Consider the following 14,896-nt stretch of genomic DNA (forward strand, 5'->3'; position numbering starts at 1 on the left):
CACAAATAGGACTTAAATCCCACTCACATGTAATTGCATCATACAGTTCCTAAGCCTATGAGACTATAAGGGAGATGGATGTTCCTTTGCCTCTATTTCAGAGCACATACTTACTTTGTGTACTCTTACCTCAATAAGTTTTACTATTTTGTGCCAAAAGTGGCAGAAATTGGCTATGCTGGGATTTTGGATTCAGAACAAAGACATGAAAACTAAATAAACCATTTACCTCACCTGCTCCTGTGAAGAGGACAGTTAGCCTCCTCACAAATTTAAGACTTCAAAGTTTAGTCTGTGATGTGGCTGCCAGTAAGGTCAGATTATATTTGTTTGCGAACATTTAGCAGTGCTGCTTCAACTAGTAGGGGCTTGTGCAGCATGAAGGGAACCATTGCCTTCCCTGTTTCTCCTACTGCTGAGAGGAGGAGCAGGTCTAGCCCTCTTCCTGCCTTGACCCTGTTCACAGTAGGTGACTGCCTTTTCCTAAGGAGATGGAGAGAAATGATTTCAAACTTGTGAAATTGAGAGCCTAAAGAGGTCAAGGTAGACCATTCAGGGACTGCGTGTCAGAAAACAGGCTCTGCCTGGATGCCTTGGTGCCTTTGGTCAGAGCATCTTTGCAAAGGACCTGTTCCCTCCAGGTTAGATGGTTGTCTCTGACCTGCTCACTTTTTTTTTATAAGTGGTATTGATAGTGTAGGTTGTAATTTTTATTTGTCTCCTCTCCCCCTTATTCTAATGTTGGCAGAGGTATGTGTGAATGCATGGTACTAGGAAACACACTCAGGTCTGGCTTGATCTGGCATCGAGCATCTGTGTATCTCTGTGTGGCCAGATGCAGAGTAGTAAAAAAGGAGAAAATGAAAGTGGACTAGCCACAGAAAGAAAAGGCACAGGTGACTGTGTTGAAAAACCTAGAGGGAAAATGAAAACGAGAGTGAGGAATGTGAAAAAGACAAAGACAGACAGGACTTGACAGGGAGATTTCAAAAGATGAGAGAAGTTTCTAAAAGTGAAGGGCAGAAAGTAATTTGAAAAGAAATGCAGCTGAAGGAAATGTTCAACAAACATGTTAGAAAAAAAAAGACTTTTAGTTTCATGTCATAAAAGGAAGATTATTAGAAAACTGCTTGAATGAAAAGGAAGCATTCCCATTTCATGGCTCTTACTGCTTTCACACAAGCTGATCCCCTGGTGATGTCCTTGCTACAGGTTCCCGGGCTCGTTTGGGTGTTTGTTTTCTTCTAAAATCACTTGGAAGATGTCTCCCTATTGCTCTGAAGAGGGCATTAAGTTGTCCCTCCCACCTTCACATCCAGCAGTTGGGAGTAAACATGTGAAGGAATGACTGAGTCAAAACAGAACCAGAGGACGCTGGCAGGCGTGGATTCTATGGGTCTAGATTCTGTATTCTGGATTTTGAGTTGGTGCATGAAAAGCAAAGAGGCTGGTTCACCAAGTGAACACACAGCTATTTGAGATTCCTGGCATTTTACGTAGTAACTATTTTTATTAGTAATATCAGAATGCACTGCTGGGAGCTACTCATTAATTAATGAGTATGAAATTAAGTTCCAGAAGATAAAAGATGGCTGGTCTTACTTCTCTCGGAAGCAGCTGTGCAAATGCTTTTACTTGATTAAAACTAGGCTCATTCCAGTTCTGTCTAGAACAAAACTGAGCAGACAGCTTCAGTTTGCGTGGTTTGCAGTTACATGTAAAATACAATCTCATTCTCCAAATCCCAAACTAACAAAACAGTATAATATATTTTTAGGAGCAATGGATCTTCGGAAGTTATGTTTGTGAAGTGCTTTTTTTTAAGTATTGAAGCAAGATTGTTGCTTAGAAAGTGCTTCAGAAAGCAAGAAGAAAAAGAGCTGAGTTCCTGAAACATATAAAGCTTGGATTTCCAGAGGGTTTTTCCTTTGTTTGCTTGTTTTGTTGCCTAGAAACTGACCTAAATAAGACACTCCATGTAGGCAGTGTGTTCTACAGTGGAGGCTCTCTAATGGAGAAGGGCTGTTTAATTGATATGGCCAGAAGCACAAAGCGTGAATACCCAACAGTCATTTCTTCAAGGCAGCAAGTCAGTTGGGCAAGATAGAGACCTTTCTGTGCCAGCTGTCATGTAAGCAGATAAATTAACATTCATCTTTCATTTTGCCAGCTGTTTTGGTTATCATGGATAAATAGCCGTACTTTACTTTAACCTCAATCTGCCCCGCAATTATAAGACATCCATAGGTGTGAACTTCAAATTTGGGTAGCGAGATACATAGACACGTAGTCTTCCTTCCCACCATGCTGTGGAGAACCTGAATTTCAGGTATGTAGGCAAGGTGGAGTGGAGACAGGAACCAGAAAGACTATTATCTGGTGATAACCAGGAAGACGGGGACTGCAAGATATTGTGCTGCCAGAGGGTCCCTAAAGAACCTACCACAAGTGGATACATTTCATGTACATAAACCATCATTACTCAGCAACAAGTCAAGAAGTCACATAGCATAAACCCAGCTCTTGGCCTGCAGCTCACTGGATATCTATACAGCATTGACTGGCCAGAACACTTGTGTGAGATGATACTAGTCTTTTTTATTTTGTTTTCATAGAATTTGAATCAAACATCATCACTAATAGTTACTGTACAGAACAGTTAAAAACTTTTTGTTCTCTTTATTATCAATAAATTTTTGTTCCTGGCAGTTCAGTATTGTACACTCAGTACAGAATGAATACTTCAAACCCACAAGATTTTCTTACTCATAATTGGATGAAAATAGTGCAGTTCTATTTCGTAGATTTTCATGCCTATTTTACTTCTTCTCTCGTAAAACTTTATGGAAGACAAACTTTGTTTGGAATAAAAGATCCCAAACTACCAATCTCTGTGTTTTGACTCTTAGGCCAAAGTCTTAAATGAATGCCTCACATTTGTCTCATGAATAGAAATAGCCTGATTTTCAGAAATGCTGAATGTCCTCAGTTCCCAGTGACCTCAGTGGACTCCAAAGAGTAGCTCTAATATCTGACAGTTGTGCTCCCCTTTTCTTCTTTTTTCTTCATTTTGAAGCCTAAATACAGATTTATAAGCCTAATTATTAGAAATCCAGATGTGATAATTCAGCCTGGAAAATAGCATACCTAGTTTCTTTATTCATTGATCTCTTCTTCGTCATCTTCAAACGCTTCTTCTCCATCATTTGCTGTAGCTTCCTGGTATTGCTGATACTCTGACACCAGATCATTCATGTTGCTTTCTGCTTCCGTAAATTCCATTTCATCCATTCCCTCTCCTGTGAACCAGTGGAGGAAAGCCTTTCTCCTGAACATGGCTGAAAATTGCTCAGAGATCCTTTTGAAGAGCTCTTGAATGGCTGTACTGTTGCCAATGAATGTGGAAGCCATCTTGAGGCCACGAGGCGGTATGTCACACACTGCCACCTTAACATTGTTGGGGATCCACTCCACAAAGTAACTGCTGTTCTTGTTCTGGATGGCCAACATCTGCTCGTCAACCTCTTTCATTGACATGGGACCACGGAAGACAGTAGCCACTGTCAAATACCTCCCATGCCTTGGGTCACAGGCTGCCATCATATTTTTGGCATCGAACATCTGCTGGGTGAGCTCTGGAACAGTGAGTGCTCGGTATTGCTGGCTCCCTCGGGCAGTCAAAGGAGCAAAGCCTGGCATAAAAAAGTGAAGGCGTGGGAATGGGACCATATTCACCGCCAGCTTCCGGAGATCAGCATTGAGTTGGCCAGGAAAACGCAGGGATGTAGTTACCCCACTCATGGTAGCAGAAACCAAGTGGTTTAAATCACCATACGTTGGAGTGGTGAGCTTCAGGGTGCGGAAGCAAATGTCATACAAAGCTTCATTGTCAATGCAGTAGGTTTCATCTGTATTTTCAACCAGCTGGTGGACCGAGAGTGTGGCATTATAAGGCTCCACCACGGTATCAGAAACCTTTGGAGAGGGCATGACACTAAAGGTATTCATTATTCTGTCAGGATATTCCTCTCGTATTTTGCTGATGAGCAGGGTTCCCATGCCAGACCCCGTCCCTCCTCCTAGGGAATGAGTGAGCTGAAATCCTTGCAAGCAATCGCAGTGTTCGCACTCTTTTCTTACTACATCAAGTACAGAATCAACCAGCTCTGCCCCTTCTGTATAGTGTCCTTTGGCCCAGTTGTTTCCTGCACCAGTTTGTCCTAAAACAATATACAATAAGAAAAGAAAATATACAAAGTTATCGGTAGCATTTGGTCACCTAATGGCTTCACATCACATCTGTAAAAATGAGCTGCTATAAGTCTGTCAGGTAGGTAACACTGCTCTTCATTTTCGCCTACAAATACCTTTGGTAATATCAACATAAGTTTTTTTTATACAGACTCCATTTGCCTCAAATCTCCCATAGTTTTTGTTTATGCCTTTGGGTGGCATTTTCATTTTTGGTATTTAACTTTCCATAAATGCAAAGATGGCACTGACTCCTTGTTTTGCAAGCTCTCACACTCCCAGCCCTGCTTATTCCATAAACATACAGAGACTGTTTATATTTAAATGCTTTCTGTTTATAGGGATCATGATGAATAAAAAGCTAAATCACAGATGCACATTTCTAAATGAAAGGTTCTTGGACTGTTCTCATGTTTGCTACTTTCAGACAGGAGGCACTGTTGTCATTCAAGGATGAGGCTAAGCTTCTAAAATAAGTCCTTTCTAACTTACTACAGCAAGAACTATAGCTTTTTCAATCAATGGTTATCTAGCCTGAATGAAAATACTGATCAACAGAAGCTTCATGAAAGGTATTCCAAAAATTCAGGTGTTACTGAGTGCCATTTAATTTTTACTGGTTTCTCTAGAAACTCACTACTCTTTGGGATCTGCAAAGCAACCTGCCGAATTGGCTAATTTACATTTCACAAGCCCTTCATTTTCTCCCCCTGGCTTCCATCCGCCTTTTATGTGCCTCTCAGGATGGATAATCTGGATTCTTTGCTACATCACTATTTTATTATCAGATAACAAAGATTAAGCAGGAGACCAGCCTTTAATACTCATGTTCCTTACAGTGGCTACTACATATGTACACTGTGCTACCAAATTCAGTCAGTAGTACTCTTGCAAGTAGTCATCAGAAGAAGCAATAATCCCAGAATCACTTATATATCCATTTCCTCATGGTTCTCCAAGTCCTCCCTTCCTTCCTACTACCATGCCTCAATTCAATTCCCAGTGTGCTGTGCTGGTGCCAAACATACAGTTCTGGGAAAACTGCTTGCTGGGGTATTGTTCAAATATGACACACTGCATTTTCACTGCAAAAAAAAAAAAAAAGCTTGATTTCCTCGTGATTTATCTGGTTAGTTGATGCATTGTTCTATACGCTCCTATGTTTTTCTCTCTTTGAATCTAGGAAGGTCAGCACTTCCTGTCCAGCTGGACACAGCACAAAGTAATATCCTTCCAGAATTAAATATGCTTGCAACCACCTGCAGTGTGCTTGAGCAGGTCCCCTACTAGAGACAGAGATCTGTATAGCACAAGACAATGCTACTTAAGATGCAGAAGGATCTTAAAACCAAATACTGAGTTTTAAGTATATATTTTGCAGAACATCCTTCGTACTTGTATCGCCCTTCTCCAGTGGGCAGAGAGAGAAGAGAATAGAAGAGAATGGAGAATAGGAGCAAAGAATGAGGAAAGAAAAAAATGGGAGTTATTCTCAAAAGTCCGGAAATTACGTGTTCATGGAAAAAATAATTATCAGCAGAGACTGACTTGATTTACATTGGCCTAGCTTGCAAAATAAACTAGGAAGTAAAACACCTAACACAGAAGTGGACCTGTCCTTTCTCAGGCTTAATCCGCATCACAGGAACTCCCAGAAGCCCATACGATCACTGCCATCTCTCTATCGCATTAACGTGGCCTTTGTATTCATACAAAGTTTAACTGTAGCAGTGGCTGCCCACACTAACTGTTCCCCTGCAGCCCATGCCTACCAGCTGCTCCTGTGGTAACACTGCACTCACCTACTAGGCAGCCACCTGCCTGGGGTCTCCTGTGTTTTCTGTGAAACCTCACTGGATGCCCCCCACTTACGAGGTACCTACCAAAACTCTGAAAATCCAACACTATACTGAAAATTGTAGACTTGGCAGATCTTTGCCCAGTCCTAGAAGCTCTGTGTTATATGCAGCCGGCCTCTAGCAGCCAGCTTCTGCCTTTCTTCACTGTTCACTTACTGAAATCTAACAGAAGTCTACAAGAAGTAATCCTAGGACTGATGCTGGTACCTCCAGATCTTCCTACCACTATTTGTTTCTCCACTGTATTACACGTGCTCACGTGTAGGGCTGAGCTGTACATGCACAGAAGTCACTTGTCTAACAGTGAAAAAATAGCAACTATTTTCTCAAAACTTATTTCTCTCCTTTCCACTCGCTCTACTGCTTGAAATAAAAGACAAACCTAGGAAGAGAGACTGGTAGCCTGCATACTAATGCTTAGACGACTACTGCAAACAGCACTGGTGCAGAACATACACTATGATTTAGAGAGGGAAAGTAGCTCCTTCGACTGGCTAACAGCCACTTGTGTTAATCACCATCAGTTCAGACAACCTAAATTGGAGACACCTGTGCAGGAAGAGCTAGCAAGGATGTAGGCAAAAAAGGAATGAGATTGTAAAAGCATACAAATGAAAAAAGGTTAACAAAACTAGTTACATCAGACTGTCCATAACATAATGGTGGGCAACTCCACACCATTAGGGAGCCAAAAGACCTGCGGTGCTCCTATAGCGAGCTCATTCCACCTGTCCTTCTTCACTTTTACATCAATATCCTGACAATAGGAGCATTAAAGTACAAGGATTATGTCTGCATCCATCTCAATCTCCCGCTGGCCTGAGCTAAAATTCCTGTATCTGGTGTGTGATCAGCTACTTAACATAGCTGAATGACATTCTGACTGATGGTCCACAGCTACTCATTACAGATATGCACACATGCATGTATATGCACGCAGAGACTGCAAACATCTCCATCAGAATGAACCCTAACAGCCTGGCATACAGCAAGCATGGAACTGCCAGTTTCTGCCACTGAGTCCTTTGTAGGTTCAGGCTGGATTTTTAAAAAGAGAAAACAAAGTGCTTTGTTGTCTTTTAATACAGAAGATCATTACTTCAGCACTCAGGCAGCCATTCTGCACTATTCAGCAGGTTGGGAGGACAGTGCCTGATGCTGGCAGGGCCCTCCGTCAGATACGAGTTCATCACATGCTGCTGGTTCATTGTTAGATTGTCAGGAAGGGAGTGCAGTGAACTGAGCTATTGTTAAGACACTACACTGATTTTGTCCTGGTTTTAATGGTGATATGCCAAACTGTGAAGTTCCAAAGCAGGTATTTCCAAAAGTTGTCTGAATTTACTTTCAAGGGGCTGCTGCGGTGCACACAGTAGAAAGGGAGTAAAAGAGGAAGCCTGAATATAGAAACTTGCCTTTTAAAGCTGCGTATGGTTTTTTATCCCAAGCTTACTTGACATATTGTAACTTAAAATTATTTTGAAAGAGATCCTTAATATCATTATCATTATCATTGCCATAGATCATGCGGGAGAAAATTAGCAATAAAACTTCACTTAAACTCAGTTAAAGAAGTCAGTTAAAGGCTTGAAGTGACGCCATGGCTTCTTATTCCCTACCTCAGGGGAGGGAGAGAGGTTGAGCTACAGTTTGTTTCATACCACCCAAACAATGTTTATCTTTTCTCTGTCTGTCCTTGGCACTGCTCCTTCTTTATGTTAACATAATATACCAAACTAAGTTGCAACCTAAGCTTGCTTTGGCGGGAGGAAGCATGGCTAGTGCAGATCTGGAAACCAGAAGGACACTAGAGCCCTCATGGTAGCTCTCATCCAGACTTCCTGTTTGAGTGGACCTCTCAACTTTCACACACTGCTTCTCCTTTAGTGCAAAGGGACTGACAGCACTCCTGCACTTTGTAAGGATGCTATGAAATTAAATCATGGTAATATTCGCCTTTAAGCTTTCATAGCAAGTACTACAGAAGTGCAAAGTAAAACAGTAAAAGCCAGAACAACCCCCTCCAAGAACACTGCAAAACCTGAAGTTCCTCACATGCTCTCAAGATTGTTCCTCATTATGTTGGAAAATAAGCCAGTAACTGGCTCTACGAGAGTTTTCTATAGTGCTGCTGGCCTTCCTCTAGTGTTAACTCTGCTATATTGTAAGGCTCCAATGAAAGAGTTAAACAACTTCATGCTCATGCATTTAACGTGATTTCAAGTCAAGAATAGTTTGGTTGGTTTGTGGTTGAGCTTTTTTTTCCCCCCTCTGCTTTCCATTTCCTGCAGAATTTCCATGCATTTTGTTGTAAATAATTGGCCTCAGGATTTCATTAGCATTCACATATATTGAAAGCAAGAGTACACTATCTGATGATAATCGTAGGAAACTTCCACTAGTTTGCTAATGGAAGAAACAGTTAACAGAAGAATGACTTCTTCATTTAATAGGATCTTTTGGCTGACTTAGAGATAACTGGAAATGGATTGTTAAGCTAATAAAGTTTTTCAGTACTAAGGATACTTTGGAACAGGGAGAAGGCAGATAGTTTAAATATTTTTTTAACCATTCACTTTGTTTTCTTCTTTTGTAAATGACATCCACATACCAAAGATGAAATTATCAGGCCGGAAGAGCTGACCAAAAGGACCAGATCGCACACTATCCATGGTGCCCGGCTCCAAGTCCACCAAGACTGCTCTTGGCACGAATTTCTGGGCTACAACGAAAAATAAGCATGTCCTTAATGTTCTGGAAAATATTGAAACAGTTAACAGTGCTTAACATACAATTATATTGCATATTATTATTCTAATACAGATTGTACATAGATAAATATTTCATTTACAGGAAGTCATAGCGAAAGAAGAATCCAAGCATGAAAGGAGCAAAACAATTCCCATTGAACAACAGAGCTGACAAATGTCAATGGAATATTACATTTCGTAAGTGTTTTTAGGACTAGACATAAAGGAGGGAAATTTGTCCAGAAAAAAAAAGATTGCTTGCTTTATTATAAAAAATGTCAATCTTTTTTGTGTATGATGGGGTGAGTGGAGGGTTTATGCCCAAATCATAGAATATCCCAAGTTGGATGGGACCCATAAGGATCATAGGTCCAACTCCTGGCTCCACGAGGACTACCCAAAAAAATCAGACCATAATGATGCTAAAACACTTAACAAGTTTCCATGCTTGAAGGACTCGCCTCCAGTGGAAGAGCTACTTGGTGCAGGTGGCAAACAACATATTAGCGCGTCTACCACAAAGCACAAGAACCTGTATACAGTTGAAACTGCTCAAGGAAACTAAGGTAAATGACATCATAGAACCATAGAATCACCAAGGTTGGAAAAGACCTCTAGGATCATCCAGTCCAACCATTCACCTATCACCAATACTTCCCACTGAACCATGTCCCTCAGTACGATATCTACATGTTTCTTGAACACGAACATATTAAGCTAAGCTGGAGAGAAGATGAAACACTCATAAAATTCTTCTCAACGACCAAATGACTCACTGTCCCCGTTTTACATAGCAATGCCCTCCAACACCAGACTGACACAAAGGACTTCGGTGCCTTTAGCACCTTATTAATGAATCATTACCTACGGCCCAACTCTCTCAGCCCAGAAAACAGAGACTGCGTACTACAGATACTGGCTCACAACACCAATAGTTCAACGTGAGGCAATTGATAAGAGACAGCTGATGCATTAATCACGCATTACAAGAACAAACAGCGATTAACAAATAAACTTCCACGCCGGCTGTGCCCATCGGGACACTCCCTTCTCTCCGCCTGGGGAGAGGGACGCCAGCTGATGCTGGGAGGAGGGCGGCCAGAAGTGCAGTACAGCTTACCGAACTGTTCTCTCCCAGATTCCCGCACCTCTCCCCGCCCCAAACTTACAAGATGATTCATTATAGTAGACATTGATCCTTTCCAGCTGCAGCGCTGAGTCACCGACATAGCCTCCGGCTGGGTCAATGCCATGCTCATCACTTATCACTTCCCAAAACTAGGGCAGGAAAAAAGAACAAGAGGGTTGGGAACTCCCCCGCCGAGCGCCGCGGCCCTGCCCAGCGCCCATCGGCCACGCAGCGCGGCCCGGCCCCGGGCAGCTGCCGGATTCCAGGCGCGTCCCGGCCCCTCCCTGCGGCGCTGCCCGACAGCGCCCGGGACGGCACAGCTGCGAGGGGCTGCGAGGGGCTGCTCGGCCCCCTGCCGCCTCCCTCCCGCCGCTCAACCCCAGCCCGGCTGCTTTGCGAATAGCTGTGAGAAATCCCGTTGGTTTTAGCGCTCCCCGACGCCTTCTGCTAAACTTCCCTGCCCACCTGCAGCCCCCCCGAGCGGCGGGAGGGCTCCCCTCAGCATAGCTCACCTTGGTCCCGATCTGGTTGCCGCACTGGCCCGCCTGGATGTGCACGATCTCCCTCATGGCGCTGCCCTGCCCCGCACCGCACGCCCTGCCCCGCACCGCACGCCCCGTCCCGCCCGCAGTCCCGCCGCGCAACCCAGCTCTGCTCCGCGCGGGCGGCGCTTTATGGGCTCTGAGGCGGCGCTCACCCCCCCCACTCCCCTCCGCCTCCCGCGCCAACGGCCGCCCCCTCCCGGGACCGCCCCGGCTCGGCCCCGCGGCCGGGTGATGGGGGCACGTACCGTTACCTCCGGGGAGCAGGGGTGGGTGGTGTGGCGGTGCGGAGGTGCTCCCGGGCCACCCGAGCGGCGGCCCCGCTGCGGGAGCCGCAGTTGGGTTGTGTGTCCGCACCCTGCTTGCTTCATTCTCACCACACGGAGTCATAGAACCGCTTGAGTTGGAAGGGACCCTTAAAGTTCGCCTAGTCCAACTGCCCTGCAATGAACAGGGGCACCTACAGCTACATCAGGTTGCTCAGAGCCCCTCCAGCCCGACCCTGAGTGTCTGACTTACTTACCGCTGGTTCTCCTGCCCCCGAGGTGGCTCTGATCCATACTTAGCTTCTACAGTGCGTTTGGTGAAAGCAGGCATGTCATCTTTGCCCATCGTGTAACTCCTGCCCCTGCTGTACGCAGATTGGAAACAACCTTCTGATGCTCTTCAGTCGCTTTGGCCTGCCGTCCCATCCCGGGTGGCTGCAGCCTTCACCGCAGCAGTGGCATACCAAGCAACGTGTGTCACCATCGTGTGACACACCATCTTTGCACCTCTGCTCTCTGATGTGGTTTTGCTAGCACCACAAGCCCCTGCCTGAAAGCTGTCACTGGAAAGACAAGGAATCCTTATGGATCAACTATCCGCAAAGCTCATGTTGTCACACTACAGGCCACGCCCTGGAATATGCATAGTTTGAGTAGCTTGATTTCTAATGAAGAGGGAGAATTTCACCCCCCTCCAGACAGCAAACAAGTTCCCAGAGCTACTGTATCTCCTTTAACAGGTAACTGCTTCATAGTTTCCTGGGTAGAGAAAAGCTGTCCAGCTTGACTGCCTGCTTTAACACCCCTATGACTCCTCAGCGCAGTGCAGCTCCCTGCATAGCCTGTTCTGGTATGTAGCCCTGGTAGGGGGCATTCATCTGTCCGAGCACATCTTTACAGTCTGAATGCACCCCTTGTGTTGTGCAAGACTAGTCTTGTGGCCAGAGATGCAGAACCTCACTGTCCAGCTGTATTTCTTAGGTTAAAGAAAGATAGATTATACGTAGCCTGCCCAGAACTTGAATGCTCTTTCCAGTCTGAACACAATTAAGATGATAAACTCCATAAATCAATGCATGACCCCCAAATAGCCCAAAATCTGTACCAAATCTGGAGGTCTCTTCCTCCCTACCTGCCCATATGTTGCTGTGACATGGCTGATAGCTAGACCATGCGCTCTGGGAACCAACCTTGCCTTTTTGTATGTTTTTCATCATCTTTTTGCAAATGACCCCTGAGCAGGCCCCACAAGCCATGCTTTCTGCCATCAGTGAAGCAGATGGAGGATTGGTGCATTTGCCTTGCAAGCAGTCAGCACCACAGGACTGGATACTATGTGCCTTTTTCTCTGCAGAAGGACTCAAATAAATGTCCTTCTGTCTGTGATCTGCATTTTTGGAAGACATCCATGAGCAAGTCATTTGCTCAGCAGCCTGACTATTGAGGTCATCTTGGGCTCTGATTGAATCTATATGTCCTTGAATGTATCTTCCAGGCCTGTTTTTCCACACTCTTTGCAGATGCCATCAGATACCGTTGTGTGGTTCACACTTGCCATCAGAGCATTGTGTCCTGTTAGGATCATTTCTTCTGGGATGCCACTTTTAAAAATTCCATCTCTGGATTTTCTCTTTCTACCTGTTCAATTAAGTCTGTCAGCTGGGCTTTGCTTGTTACTAATCTCAGTCAAGGATAAAGTGATAACGCTTCTGTTAATCAGGCCCAGAAATCAGTTATGAAAATACACCTGTGGAAGACTTGTGTGAATAAGCACTTTCAATTTTGGATCCCATGTGTAAGAGCCAGCACTGTACTTCTCAGTGGCATGCTATTCCATGTTCTGTTGGCAAGACACAAACAGGCCAGCAAGACTCTCTGAAAGATGGTCCAGACCTGTGGCCCTACCAGTACCTCATCATAGTCTCCCTAGTAGTTGGCTTGGGCCCCCTGCTCCCTTCAGTAGCAAACATACAGACCCTCTGGTCTTTTCAATATCTTCAGTCTTACGGCTTCTCCAATATTTGATTCCCAGGCTTCTTACCTTGCTCTCCAGCTAGCCTGGCTTGATATTTACTGATGAATACTGACATACAGATTCATACCTGTGTACACTTTGGTCTCTCCAGTTGCTGGCATCACAGACACAAAGGCCTCTGTGCCTTGTGGCCCCTATGTCTAATTGCTCAGACCACTGTACAAATATACACACAAAATAGAGGGTCTCCTCATCCAGAAAAAATAATCAACATAGAGTTTAATAAGACTGAGGTGATCAAGTGCAGGGCACAGCCAGGCAAGAGTGCTGACCAGCAACTTGTTTACAACCAGCCAGATCATTTTAACCCCTTATCCTTTTTATTTCTCCATACTTCTTACTCACAAAACCACCTTTATCTCCCTCTTTCCCGACCTTTGATTCCTTCTCACATTCTCCAGTAAGTCTTGTGCAATCCCAAAGCTGCTCTCACCCTGCACCCCCTAATGAGTCCCATACCACTCTAGGCAGTAAGTCCCACAGTTCAGCAAGCCACTCCCACTGACTGATGGTGATGAATGTCACATAGCCCACTGACTGATCCCTTTCTGGTAGGTGTTGAGGCATAAGCTTCTTTTCCCTAGGTACATTATTGGGGTTCCCCCACTTGCTCTTGTTGCTCTGTGCTCCTTAGTGTTCACAGAGATAAGTCTTCAATCACATAACCCAACAGCAATCTTTTGAACTGAATGATAATTTTAGAATTAAAAATAGTAAGCAAAAAGTGAACATATGTAGGCCAGTAATAGGGTAAAAGAAGCAATGAGAAGATTGTAGTAGAGCCTTTAGTCCATGTGCCTCCTGAAAAGCTATATGTACCAGCCAGTGCCTGTATTTTTCAAAAGATTCCTCTGCTGTCTCAGAGCAGCAGTTGGTCAAATATTGTTCAGAGGCCGAAACTTCAGCCAGTTTCCCACACATACAAAGCAACCAACTGAAATAAGTGCCAAGCTGCAGAACAGTCTGTGTGATGATGTTGAGCAACAGTTTACCCAAAGAATTTGCATCTCACTTTTACACATTTTAAAACTATTTAAATAGACAGCCAGACCTGAATCAACCTGCAGCTTCTCTGTGTTTTCTTGCTAGTAATCTGAGAAGAAGCAACACCCTTTTGTTGGTCATTGAATGTAAATGTGCCTTTGAATCCTTTTCATCCATGCTTGTGTTTACTTAGTAGTTCAGTTGACTTAGGAGATGGATGTGCCATTGTAACAAGCATCTACAAAAACCTACGCATTCTCTGTAAGTCTTCATAGGCTTTGTCCGATGGCATCTCCATTGGTACTTAGATGTTTCAAAATCTTACTATGAACTTAACTGCCATACTTACAGATGCATTTTAAAACCCCAATAAACACCTCCTGGAAGTTTAAGGCACCTAAATGTCTTTAAAGATGTCTCTCTATGTGCTTCATCTGATTGAGTCAGTGAGATTCATTCTATAAACAGATGAACATAAGAGCACATTGCAATAGAGATGGAGACCTGCAAGACGATCAATGTGGATGTGACACTTAGGGACATGGTTTAATGGTGGATTTAGTAGTGTTAGGTTAATGGCTGGACTTGATGATCTTAAGGATCTTTTCCAACCTAACTGAGTTAATAAATTATATGATCCCAATTTCACAAGGTAGGATAAAACTGTATATTATAGAGAAGAAGGATTTTCCAGCAAGAGCAGACCAGGCAATAGTCATCTCCTACAAGGTCACATGGAAATGGACTTCAATGTCCTGGAAAAAAAAAAAAAAAACCAACCAGCAAAGTTCTTCTGTATTTAGCTGGTCATATGATATGATTGTTAAGTTGCTTCCTGCTTTTCAGGAAACATGTTCATGTTTGTATGAGGGTTGTTGCTAGGAATAATTTTACTTACTGGAGGAGTTTTGAGAGGATAGAGAAAAATTCATGTCATAGCAGAACAGTTAACATGTTAGTTACTGTTTCCTTTTTCAGAATGATTATGTACTGTATTTTGATATGTAAGGATATCAACAAGGATTATAAAGCATTATAAAGCTTGTTAGCACTTACATTAATGGCCTAAGCAATAAACAG

At 43.7% G+C, this 14,896-nt stretch overlaps 1 protein-coding gene across 2 annotated transcripts; it reads right to left on the reverse strand.

The window, feature by feature from the left end:
* On the reverse strand, positions 2,579 to 10,656 carry TUBB6 (tubulin beta 6 class V). Of its 2 annotated transcripts, XM_021388109.1 has the most exons (4): positions 10,502 to 10,656; positions 10,030 to 10,138; positions 8,722 to 8,832; positions 2,579 to 4,220 (listed from the first exon to the last, which is right to left on the reverse strand). In XM_021388109.1, the coding sequence occupies exons 1-4, from the start codon at positions 10,556 to 10,558 to the stop codon at positions 3,157 to 3,159; spliced, it is 1,341 nt and encodes a 446-aa protein (XP_021243784.1). In that variant the 5' UTR covers positions 10,559 to 10,656; the 3' UTR covers positions 2,579 to 3,156. The 2 variants fall into 2 exon arrangements, with proteins under 2 accessions (XP_021243784.1, XP_021243783.1); XM_021388108.1 differs by lacking the exons at positions 10,030 to 10,138; positions 10,502 to 10,656 and adding an exon at positions 9,297 to 9,407.

Source organism: Numida meleagris, chromosome 2 (assembly GCF_002078875.1).
Source record: "Numida meleagris isolate 19003 breed g44 Domestic line chromosome 2, NumMel1.0, whole genome shotgun sequence".
Classification (NCBI taxonomy): domain Eukaryota; kingdom Metazoa; phylum Chordata; class Aves; order Galliformes; family Numididae; genus Numida; species Numida meleagris.

What these genes read in the sequence shown, in the direction of transcription:
- TUBB6 (XM_021388109.1), bottom strand. Translation starts at nt 10,558, where the DNA reads ATGAGGGAGATCGTGCACATCCAGGCGGGCCAGTGCGGCAACCAGATC. An exon ending in GCAACCAGATCGGGACCAAG is followed by an intron (nt 10,139 to 10,501) that starts GTGAGCTATGCT and finishes TTCCTGCCCTAG; the next exon opens with TTTTGGGAAGTGATAAGTGA. An exon ending in CTACTATAATGAATCATCTT is followed by an intron (nt 8,833 to 10,029) that starts GTAAGTTTGGGG and finishes TTTTCGTTGTAG; the next exon opens with CCCAGAAATTCGTGCCAAGA.